At 46.0% G+C, this 12,207-nt stretch overlaps 1 protein-coding gene across 1 annotated transcript in view; it reads left to right on the top strand.

Annotated features, from left to right (window-relative positions):
* LOC146339490 (cystine/glutamate transporter-like) overlaps positions 1-12,207 on the top strand; it is a 54,980-nt gene that overhangs the window by 22,378 nt on the left and 20,395 nt on the right. The window contains exons 3-9 of the mRNA XM_084809526.1: positions 1,976-2,102; positions 2,843-2,958; positions 3,130-3,255; positions 4,279-4,378; positions 4,486-4,530; positions 10,273-10,396; positions 11,653-11,756. Coding sequence (XP_084665652.1) covers positions 1,976-2,102; positions 2,843-2,958; positions 3,130-3,255; positions 4,279-4,378; positions 4,486-4,530; positions 10,273-10,396; positions 11,653-11,756 — 742 coding nt within the window. The remainder of the gene's footprint in view (positions 1-1,975; positions 2,103-2,842; positions 2,959-3,129; positions 3,256-4,278; positions 4,379-4,485; positions 4,531-10,272; positions 10,397-11,652; positions 11,757-12,207) is intronic.

The following is a 12,207-nucleotide window of genomic DNA, read 5'->3' on the forward strand; positions in this document are numbered from 1 at the left end:
CCAAACCCTCTGGAGGGCACCAGGTTAAGGAAGGGTGGGTTATGTCTTTTTTAAAAAAATTATCGATTGTGGTTTTTTTTTATCCTAACCATTCCTCCAGCGAGTTTAGGGCAGGGTCCCCCAAGCTTTTTGGACCCATGGGCACATTTGGGGATTTGAGAGACTGCTGTGGGCACCAGCACAAAATGGCTCCCACGGTGGATGTGTACACTCATAATGGCTGCTGTGGGGCCCTGGCTAGTCAAGCATGAGCTAAAGAGGTGTGTGTGGGGGAGAAATAGCAAGGCTAGAGGCTGGAAGGGAGGGGGAAATAGCAATGCTGGGCCCTTGATCTGATCCGGCATGCCTCCTCTTCTGTTCCTAAGGCAAAGTGGTAGAGGGGAGAGAAAGAGCAAGGCTAGAAGCTAGAAAGGGAGCGAGAGAAGAAGCTAGAAGGGAGTGAGGGAAGACTGCCCTAACATTTTCCAAGGTTTTTTTTTTAAACACTTTAAAAAAAGTGGGCAAGGAAGTGAGAGCTTCATGGGCGCTGTTAGAGGTCCCCGTGGGCACTGTGGCACCCGCAGGCACCGTGTTGGGGACCCCTGGTTTAGGGAGATGTACATGGCAGTTTCTCCATTTTATGCTACAACAAACTGGTGAGGTAGGATAGGTTCAGAGATAGCACCAGATCACCCAGTGAGCAGTGCTGTAGTGGGTCCAGGGCTCACAGGGTGAAAGCGCGGGGACCTTTTGATTAGCAGGTTCGATTACATCATTTGCCACCCCACCCAGGCTTCTCCGTTCCCTCTGAGCTTAGCTGCAATCCTCACAGTAGCTGGGGGGAATGGATTTTCCCAACCACAATATATTGTTTTGAGCTATCCTTGTTGTAATGCAAAGTATCCTGGGTTGGCTTGGTCTTCATTGGGCAATTAAGACCTATTAGCTTTACAAACACCTGCTCCTGGTGAAGATGAAAACTGCTAGAACTGGTTTGTTGGTATGGATCAGCACAGCCGCCTGCAGTTTCGGACCCTCCTTAGGGCGCATGGCTGTGAGGACTATCACGATAAGTGCCTTTACTTGAAAATTTACCGTTGCACCAATGCCAGAGAGGTTGTTGGCCCAGGATCCCCCATAGAGGATCACGTGGAACCCCAGTTTAAAGCCTGGTGTTTTCCATCTCCAGCCCTACATCAGGCTTGCAATAGGGAGGACTTAAGGAACCAAGGCAGTAAGGACCCAAGGGATTTTCATGAAAGCCCCATTTTTCTCTGTTACTGAGACAATGTTGCAGAATGCCAGAGAAACTATGGAATTTCTTTCCGCAAGACGTAGCAATGGCCACCAATTTGGATGGCTTTAAAAGGGGATTGGACAAATGAGAAGGCTATCAATGGCTACTAGTCCTGCTGGCTATATGCTTCCTCCAGTATCAGAGGCAGTATGCCTATGTACACCAGTTGCTGGGAACACGACTAGGAGGGTGCTGTTGCACTTAAGTTCTGCTTGTGGGTTTCCCGTGGGCAGCTGGTTGGCCACTGTGTGAACAGAAGGCTGGACTAGTTGGACCCTTGGTTTAATCCAGCACAGCTCTTCTTAAGTTCTTAACTGGAAACTAGTCCAGAAACCAGTGTTCTAATTGGACTGAAGTAATTTCTGGAATGCTCTAAGGATCTGTTGCATTCTGACAGGAATTTGATCTGTTCCAGAAGCAGCCATGAGGCAACTGACCCTGTGCTGTGAGAAGATGACAACTGGTTGCTATAATAATAACTACAACAACAACAACACCACAATAGAGGAATACAAAATTATGTGTTAGTATTGTACATGTAATGTGCTGATCTGTGATCGTAATAAATTTATCTATCTGGACTAGATGAACCCTTGGTCTGATCCAGCATGGCTCTTATGTTATTAAAACTGCTGTGATCATGACATGCAGAGGAAACTCCTCTGGATCATTTGCTCTTTTGTACCTGAATCCCTCCAGGTGCTCTGAGTTATGCTGAACTTGGCACACGAATCACAAAGTCTGGAGGCCATTACATCTACATCTTGGAGACCCTGGGCCCTCTGCCAGGATTCCTGTTCCTTTGGGCCGAATACTTTGCTATAAGGTAAACCTTTTTGTCTGCAACCTGCCATAAATGTAACAGCAAAGTAGGAATGTCCCAAACCATTCAGAGCATTTGTGTATGTAATATATAGTTAAATGTCAATGGGAGAAATGACAGACTTTTGAAAGAGATATAAAAGACAGTATACAACAGCCTTCCCTAACCTAGTGCCCACCAGATGTTATAGAATCCAACTCCCATCAGCCCCAGCCAGCATGGGCAATGGTCAGGAATCCTGGGAGTTGTAGTCTAAAACATCTGGAGGGTACCAGGTGGGGGAAGGCTGATCTAGGCTAATGGCCATATAATATTTCTGGGAGAATGGGAACTATATGTAACTAACACTGCAACCCTATACTCACTTGCCCAGAACCCCCCGAGGGATGGATCTGGCTCCCAGGCCTGAGGTTCCGCACCTCTGCTCTACCACCACACATTGACCCTCACTTTGCCATTGACATATTACGCTCATTTACACATATTGGGAAAAGTCACCCAAACTGGCTCTGATCATACAGAAGGCAGTTAAGGGTGCAATCCTATGCATGTCTAGACAGGAAAACGTCCTATGACTCCCAGCATTCCCCAGCCAGCCATAGCCTAGAGATGCATAGGATTGCGCCCTAAGAGACTCTGACTGCACAGTTTTGACGTTGTAGGAACGTAGCATCTTGCGTTGCAAACCCATCTAATGTTTTCTTGAAGACTCATCATGGAATATAACCGATGTTTCTCTCCAGGCCGGCCAACAGCGCAGTTGTCTCCTTGGCATTTGGTCGCTACATATTGGAGCCATTTTTCGCTCCCTGCCCTGCTCCGCTTCCGGCTGTGAAACTTGTTGCTCTCCTGGGCTACTGTGAGTATAAACTAGAACTTGGGCCCTCTTGATTTCCTCCATGTTGCAATCCAACCAAAGCGAAATGCGTTTTGGAGTCTTGTCGAATTTGGATGCTTAACGCTCCCACTGAAATGAGCAGGGCTGCCACACCTTAGATGATCGAATGCCTTTCCTTTCTTTTCAATCCAGACATCGTCCTGATCTTGAACTCTTGGAGTGTCAGCTGGAGTGCCAGGCTTCAGACCGTCTTGTCCATCATCAAATTGGCAGCTCTCGCTCTCATTATTGCCCCTGGCATGATACTTTTAGCCCAAGGTATTCCGTTGTTGTTTATTAAACAACATAACCTTCCAGTACAAAAAGCAAAGGTGTTGACTGTGAGCTTTTCTACATGAGGCATTTATTGTGTGCTCATCATTCCCTACTCACGGTTGTTTACGGATTCTTTAGATGACATTGTGACCTTCCAGTTTCATGTCTGTTTTCAAACAGCAGTTTCAGCGAGGTTTTTTTTTAGAGCAGGGAAAATGGAGTATTATTTCTGATGGTGTTTCCACTTGTGTATTTGCACTATTCTGCTATAGCACAGTGCCACCTAGAGACTATGTAGTGGAAAAGCAGGAAAGGAAGTGCTCTTCATGAAGTGCTCACTTCTCCATTCTGTGATGAAATGAAAAGTAGATACTGTGGATTAATGGCCTCCTGTAGAAAAGAAAGTAAAATCAAAATCCATATAATACCTTTGTTAAGCCGACCATAAGATCACTATAAAAAGCAAGGGATGGGGAGAGATAAGGGAGGGGTCAGAAGCTGACATCCTGGTGAAGTCACATTGTCTGGATGTTCAGAGTTCCAAGATGGTATGGGGGAGGAGGGGTCTGCAGACATTAATTCTAGGTTCTGCAGGTCATGTGATGGTTACAGGAAAGACCTGTATCTGTCCCTGGGGCTGCTAGAAGCCAGAAAGGGGGACTCGTTGGATCTTCCTTTTTTGAAAATATAAAATCCAGCTGTTCTCAGAAGCATTTTCCATCCTGAGTGAAGCACACAGGCTCCTTTTTACTGGTGGATCTCAGAAATAGGCAGGGACTCTGAACATGAAGACAGTGTGGCTTCCCTCCCCATCAAGTCAGCTTTTTTCTCTCCCCAATTTCTCCCCCCCCCCCGCTTTTTATAACATCTTACCCAATGAAGGGATCTGGCGATCTCAGAAGCTTGCACATTTTTGTGATCTCATGGTTGGCCTAATAAAGGTATTACAGTCATGTCGATTTTGGCATCAAGGAAAGTTTCTGTTTCTACTGTACATTTGCTTTCTAACTGTATGCTTTCCTTTAGGCCGTACAGGAAATTTTCAGGATGCTTTCAATGACCAGATGCTTGTTTTGGACAAGCTCCCTTTGGCCTTTTATGCAGGGATGTTCGCCTATTCAGGATGGTATGCAGAGTTCACATCTGTGTTTTATGACATCAGCTTATGACTTGTCAGTGTCACTGGAACACATTTCTAACCTTTTCTGTCTTTTTCCTCCTCCCACAATGCAGGTTTCAAACTAGTTTTGTGCGAGAAGAACTAGTGAAGCCAGAACGGTGAGTCTGAGAGATGGATTATTGTCTAGACAAACTAGCAGGTATGGCAGGAGAAATTTTGCAGCTCAGAGGCCCAAGGCAGGAGTGGGGAACCTATGGCCCTCCAGATGTTGCTTGAATACCCATCATCCTTGACCATTGGCCATGCTGGCTGGGGCTGATCAGAGCTAGAGTCCAATGCAATCTGGAGGGCTATTGGTCCCCGACCCCCCCCCCCCAGCCTAAGGGGACAACTGCAGGTGCGGAAGAGGAGCTAGGGAGTGGAGGCAGAAGAGCCAGAACTGAAATACAGGAGATAACCTAATATGCGTGATGTTATTTGGTTGTTTCAAATGATAAAATAAATTTCAGAGAGAGAGAGAGAGGGAGGGAGGGGGAGAGAGAGAGAGAGAGAGAGAGAGAACTCAGTGCTTGTCAGATAACAGGCACCCATTGGTGGAAGGCAGGAATAAGTTTAGTTCTTTCTTGCTGAGCAATAGGATAGAAACTGCCTGCCCCCTTTCACTTCCAGTTGTAAACAAAAGGATTAGAAGCTTAGGGCACAATCCTATGCATCTTTAGACAGAAAAAAGTCCCACAATTCCCAGCATTCCCCAGCCAGCCATGCTGGCTGAGGAATGCTGAGAGCTGTAGGACTTCTTTCTGTCTGATCGTGAGTAGGAGTATACTGCGTCCCCTGCTTCAAATGAAAACTTCTGGTTGAATTTTTGGACTTTTCTGTTTCTTCCTCCATCTCCTGCTTTTTGTACCACCTAGTCTGATGAAGAGTACTGAAGAACTCAAAAGCTTGTGTAACACTTTTCTTCAGGGCCTCTAAAGGGACTCACAGCAAAGGCTTTGTACAGGGACCAATTAACATATATTTTAATATCTTAATTAAAACAATAATAATTCACATGTAATAGCTTTATATGCATAACCCACCAAAACAATAAAACAGAGCACAGCCATCCCAAAGTTCTGTCTTCTTTTCAGCTTGAATCCACAACAAAAATATAAGTAAAACATATCTCTGAAGCTTGATTTTTTCTGCTGGCCGAAGAAGGAAAACAGTCTGTATTCCATTCACTCCAGCTCTGCAGTAATATTCTCAAAATTGGATCAGGATCCAGCAACACAGGAACTTTGTTAAACAGCCCTTTATACAATATAAAAGAATGTAAACAAACAAGGAACTCAAAATGTTTGTAAAAAACTTCATAACTGTTTAAAAAAATTCCAGAAGGAACCCGCCCTACAAACCTGTCTTAGGGTGCAATCTTATGGGGATAGGCGGCGGCCTCTGAACTTGGAGGCAACCGCCTATCCAATGCAGGGCAGGAGAAGCGCGGAGGAGATCGTTCCCTCCGCGCTTCTCCTGCCTTGCATTTTGCGGCTAAACTGCCAGTTTCGGCTGTCTAGCCGCGGGAAGGTGGAGTGGGGGAGGAGGCTGTCGGACGACACATAGGATGTGTCGTACTGGCATTTCTGCCTTCCCCGTCCTGGAATGCCCCCCGGAACGCCCCGTTGTTGCTGCTCCACGCTCCTCTTCCAAGTGCGGAGCATGGGGCTGTTCCACGCTGCTTGCAAGGCAGCGCAGAAGGGGGTGAAGGGTCAGTTCTCTGGGAACCGACCTCAGAGTGCGGGCTCCAAGGTTGGTTCCCAGAAAACCACATATCCTATGGCTGTCTAGCCACTGACTAGCGGCCATAGGATTGCTCCCTTAAGGGTTCAGGGTCTTACAGGGAGGAGAAAACAAGCTTCTTCCACACTGCAATTTTGGTAACTGCCTAAAATGGTGGCTACTCCCTAACTCACCCCTTTACTGAGGATGTGCAGGAATATTCCCTCAGAATTCTTAAAGAAAAATATACCAGTAGGTTGCACTCACACAATCTTTTGTGGCATTTTGGTAGGTACTAATAAAGGTATTGCCCAACTTGTGGATTTTGGACTTTCTTCTCCCTCATGGACCAACTTGGCTATCTTTGTTGTTTAAATGGTATATATATATATAGCATCTCACTTGCAAAGTTTGAATTACCTTTAAAATGCTAGCGTCTGGAACAATTACTTTCTAACCCAGCTATTAACTTTAACTCCTTCTAGAGCAAGGGTGGGCAACTTGTGGCCCTCCAGAAGTTCTGGCCTACAACTCCCATCAGCCCTAGCCAGTATAAACAATAGTGAGGAATGATGGGAGTTGTAGGCCAAAACGTCTGGAGGGCCACAAGTTGCCAACACCTGATCTAGAGTCTCTATATATTATTTAAGCAGCTTTGGTTTCTGAAGACATCACTTTGCTCTCTCCAGCAGTGGCTGGTGGCCACTGGGGCTCATGGGCTGCCCAGCATGACAGCTAATGGTAGGCGGAGTCCAGGGTTCATAGTAGGCGGAGTTCAGGGGTCACAGAAGGCAGGGCCGAGGGGTCTCCCTCTAAACTCATCCCTCATTCAAGTCAGAGATTTAAACTAATTGGGCTTTTTACCCATATATATAGAGAGAGAGGGTGGGGGGGAGAAAGAGAGGGAAAAAGAAAGTGCAGTTGATTTCATTTGGGAGTCTTTGAAAGTTGGCTGAGGCGTGACCAGATGCATAGTTGGTCAGGGGACAGCTTCTGAACTATAAATATTTTTCAACCTTAAATACCCTAGGTTCTTGACAGTTGTGTGTGGGGATGATGTACATAATTCCAGTGATGTACATCAGGCTGCAGTTGTATACGTTCTGCTCTTGTAGAACTCAGTGGCACTTACTTTTGAGTAGCCATACTTTAAGGTTCATGCTTTAAGCGTCATATTAGAAGGTGGCTTGTGATGCAAAAGGGGAGTTGAATGGAAGGACATTCTGGCCCCATCACCAGACCCATGGCCAAAGGCTCCTGGGTAGTTGTTTCACCTCCTCTCTCTCAGCAAGAACACCAGCAAGAGAAGCTCAACCTGACCCTTGCTGGATGTAAATACTTATTAACAGCTCGCTTCTTCACTGATCTCCTTCCATGGTCTCCCTCTACTCCCCTTGCCTGTGGGCCGATCTACACTTATGGGTTTTTTCGCTTCCAATGAGGTTTCACCGCCCATCTTTCACACTACGCAGTAGCCGCCTTGAATTGGAACCGGAATTTCCCGCTTCCATGCTCCCACTTCCAATACCCTAATATCCCGGTATTTCCCCTTAATGTGCTCTGATTTTCCGCCTTCGCTACCGTATCTGGTTGTAGTCCCCTCTCCCGCCTGTCCATATATGGTGGTGTTTGTATTTCCCTCCTGTCCAATCACAGCTCTCAACGGCCCCATGTTGTCTTCCGGCTACTGATTGCATAGCTTCCTCAGCAGTCCCCGTATCCTCAGCAACAAGCAAAGGGCTGGATGTGCGTGCGCTTGTCTGATCTCGGAAGCTAAGCAGGGTCAGCCCCAGTCAGTAGTTGGATGGGCGACTGCCTGGGAATCAGGCTTCCTGCACTGAGCAGGGGGTTGTTCTATCCCTTCAAATGAGATTAAGTTTTACCCCCCCATGCCCTGCTCTGGATTTTTTTTTTTTAAATTAAGGCGTTATCTTCGAAGAATCGTGGTTTCTCTGCGATTTTTTTTTTCTAATTCAGGCATGATCTTTGAAGATTCAAAGATGTGAAGCTTCACATCTTTAAATCTTCAAAGATCATGCCTGAATTAGAGAAAAAAAAAATCGCGGAGAAGCCATGATTCTTCGAAGATAACACCTTAATTAAAAAAAAAAAAATCCAGAGCAGGGGATGGGGGGGTAAAACTTAGTCTCATTTGAAGGGATAGAACAACCCCCTGCTGAATGCAGGAAGCCTGATTCCCAGGCGGTCGCCCATCCAACTACTGAACAGGGCCAACCCTGCTTAGCTTCCGAGATCAGACAAATGCACACAGGAAAACAGGAGGAAAACAGCACAGCGCTTGAGTGTGAACTGAACTTGCACATTTGATGAAGCACCGCAACAGGGAAAATGGGTGAGTGTGGATAATCATGTTTTAATGTGAGAGTGTTTAACCCGACGGGACACCGAATTCATTGCGATGGCGGGCGCAATGTAGATCGGCCCTGTGTCTGTGTCCTCTTTTCATTTAAGTACTGTACCTACCACTAGCATTGTGTTTTTGGTTTTAATAGCTGTGAGCTATTTCCAGAGAATAATCTTTTTATCTTAAAACAAATGCTACTATTGTTGTTAATTATATTTATGTCCTGCCTTTCCTCCAAAGAACTCAAAGCACTGCAAATTATACTTTCTCAGCCTCCCTGGTTTTATCCTCACAACAACCCTGTGGGGTAGGTTAGGCTAGGAGATAGTGACTGGCCCAAGGTAACCCAACAAGCTTTCTGGTTGAATGAGGATTTGAACCTGGGTCTCCCCTGTCAGTTCCAGCTTCAGGTTTTTGAGGGTCCTTGGTCAATGAGCCCCCCCCCCCTCGGCGAGTCTACTTTCTCACTGCCATGGTCACCAGTGGCTCTTGCTCCTCCTCCTTTTCCTCATCATTGCCACCACTTGCTTAGTTTGACAGGCAGAGAGCCAGGGAGCAAGTAAGCAGTGGCATCCTCTGCTCCTCCTTCTCACCACCACTGTTGTCTGGATCAGAGCGAGAGGCAGGTGAACAAGCAGGCTGAAGTGGTGAAGAGGAGGAGCAATCCAAGGGACTCTTGTCAGTGGGCCGCTGCTAAGGGTGTGTGGGCCCTCAGCAGGTGCCCAACCATGCCGACCCTGTCTGCGGCATTAGTCTGAGCGCTCTAACACTCACATAAGAAATGGGATTTAACATATAACAAGGGGAACCTGCAATAGAATGTTGCAGTGTGGAGTGCTTCTATTCAGAGTTCCAGCTGGCCACGTTTTCTTTCCTGATACTCTATTCCATCCCCCAACAGACACTTAGCTTTCTGTGGCCACTGAGTCAGTCCTCACGGGGCTGTTTTGGGGTCCTGTCCTCCTAATTTAGGATATTTTCCTTTAAAAAAAAATAAATCTGCAAACCTTGGGGTTCCCCAAGCCCTCTGATAACTCCCTCTTGTGCATGGAAGTTAATGCCATTTTGGCTACACAAGGGTCAGGACTTGGAGAATGAGTTTGCAATTAATATATATGATAGATAAATAAATGGAACACACACATGCACCTCTTATGTTCCTTCCAGTGGATCCTTTATACATATATATATATATATATATATATGAGTGTGTGTGTGTGTGTTGTGTGTGTGTGTGTATGTGTATGTAGTGTGTGTGTGTGTGTGTATATATATATATATATATATATATGTATATGGGATGCCTGTCACCAAGAAATCTGGATGTTTGGGGGTTCACCCAATTTCCACTGCACCCTCAGCTTCCATTTGTGAGCCGGGCTGGGGGATTTTCCTAAAATCTGGAAACTTTTTTCATAAATAGGAATTTGCAGAAATTGCAGCCACAATTTGCATCATTTGTGCAAATTATGGAAATTTCTATTGCAATTTGCGCAAATAAAAACCTGGGAAATCCATGAGCTGGCTCGATTCAATGCAGATTGAATCAGACCAGTTTGAGGGAAAATGAGCTGAAGTGTGGGGGGGAGCTGATGAAAGCTCTGCAAACTCCACCCCCCAGACAGATTCCTCCAAAATTCATTCTCTCTCTCTCTCTCACTCACACACACACACACACACTCAATGTTTGGAAGCCCAAAATGATGCATTTCATGAAAATGTGTAAACTGTTGTACTCACAATTGTCTTCTCTTCTTTCCCCCCTTTTTTGTAGAAATATCCCTCTGGCTGTGATTGTGTCTGTGATCACTGTGATTGTGGGATATATGCTTACTAATGTTTCCTATTACACAGTACTGACAGCAGCAGATGTTCTTGCCTCCCAGGCAGTAGCTGTGGTGAGTTGAGAGCAAGAGTTCTTGTTTTTATCATATTAATGTCTCCCCCCCCTCCCCTCCAGGGTTCGATTTACAGGAGATAGAAGAGAAGCTTCTAAGAGAGTGGCAACTGAACACAGTTTCCACCAAATAAGGCCCCCCAAGAGCAGTTTCTTCACCGTGAGGTCTCAGAATGGCAAATATCCTGAATATTCAATCGTGGCTTAAGAGTGTGGGGACTGGACTGGTACCACATTGAGAGTCTGCAGTTGGGCTTTCCCTGCAGAGGTTGCACTCATTCCTAGCAAAATTTGAGCCCATCAAGTTTAGCCAGTTTGTAGAACGGAGCCAACATTTCTCAGAAGACATTTTCCTGGGAAGATGGATTGAAATTATACTCCACCCCACTTGGATAGTTCCTTTAGAGTTCTGACTGAAACCCAGAGTGGATTCATTACCCCACTGACATTGGAGCCACCAGCCTCCACAGGCGCGGTGTGGGGGAGAGAATAATGAAGGCATGAATTGGTGCCTGAATGGTGCAATAAGACTTTTTAAAGGAATACCAAGTACATGCAGAACAGCCTTCCCCAACCTGGTGCCCGTCAGGCATTTTGGACACCAACTCCCATCTTTCCTGACAGTTGGTCATGCTGGCTAGGGCTAAAGGGAATGGTGATAATCCAAAACATCTATAGAGCATCAGGTTGGGGAGAGCTGTTGTAGAATTAGGATTAGTTTGGGACCAGGCTACCTGAAAGACCTCCTTCTCCCATATGAACCTGCCCAGTTTTTACGATCTTCTGGAGAGGCCCTTCTTTCGAGACCCTCACGTTCAGAAGTGCCTTTGGTGGCGACACAGAAAAGGGCCTTCTTGATGGCCACTCCCCGGCTGTGGAACTCACTGCTGCGGGAGGCTAGGTTCGTTCCTTCTCTGCTGTTCTCCCACTGGCAGGCAAAGACCACTTTCTTCAAGAGGGCCTTTGGTGTGTGACTGGATCTTTTGGGTTGGAGGCTGTTTTTACTCTTTTATTGTTGTGTTTTTAATTGGGTTTGTTTTATTGTTTTTATCAAGTTTTATTAATGATTGTAAGTGGCCTTGAGTGCCATCATTGGTAGGAGGGGTACAAGCCAAATGAATGAATGAATGAATGATACAGAGTTAGGTATCACACTGGCTCACTGACTCTGGTGAGTTGTACTCACCTTTGACTCACTTTATTCATCAGTAGGGTCACGTTTTTTACTGCAAATGTGCCTTTTTTTTTCCTCCTCAGAGTTTTGCACGCAAAGCTTTCCAGAGCCTTATCTCTGTAGTCCCTATCTTGGTTTCCTTGTCTTGCTTTGGAACCATGAATGGAGGAATCTTTACCTTTTCAAGGTCAGTGATTTGCTCTTTTTAACTTGACTTCTTAAGGGCTGATTGGGGGCTCAGCTACAATGCTACACATAAAATCATGTAAGGCAGGGGTGGGCAATTTGTGGGACTCCCCGGGTGTAAGGAAATACCAACAGCCCACTCCTTTGTTTCAGAGGAGCGTCGGGAAGGGACAATCTGGAACAGAGAACTGGTGGGAGAGAGGAGGCTTAGCCCTCCCCTTGCTCAGCCTTTTCCCCTTGAAATTCCCCAGCCAGCCACTTTCCTCACCCCTATGTTTAACCTCACAAACATCCATATAGAACTCTATGATGGGGAAGGGAGAGATGGCTTGGGGGAGTTTCAGGGAAGAGCACCAGAGGGGGAAGGATTAAGCATTGCCCTGCTTCATATTCCCCCTCCAGGAAAGAAGCAGGCAATCAGGTTTTTCCTGTAAGAATTCATGTGTAACATT

The sequence above is a fragment of the Heloderma suspectum genome, chromosome 7 (assembly GCF_057233095.1).
Source record: "Heloderma suspectum isolate Gila_16-S chromosome 7, 16-S_ref, whole genome shotgun sequence".
NCBI classification, from domain to species: domain Eukaryota; kingdom Metazoa; phylum Chordata; class Lepidosauria; order Squamata; family Helodermatidae; genus Heloderma; species Heloderma suspectum.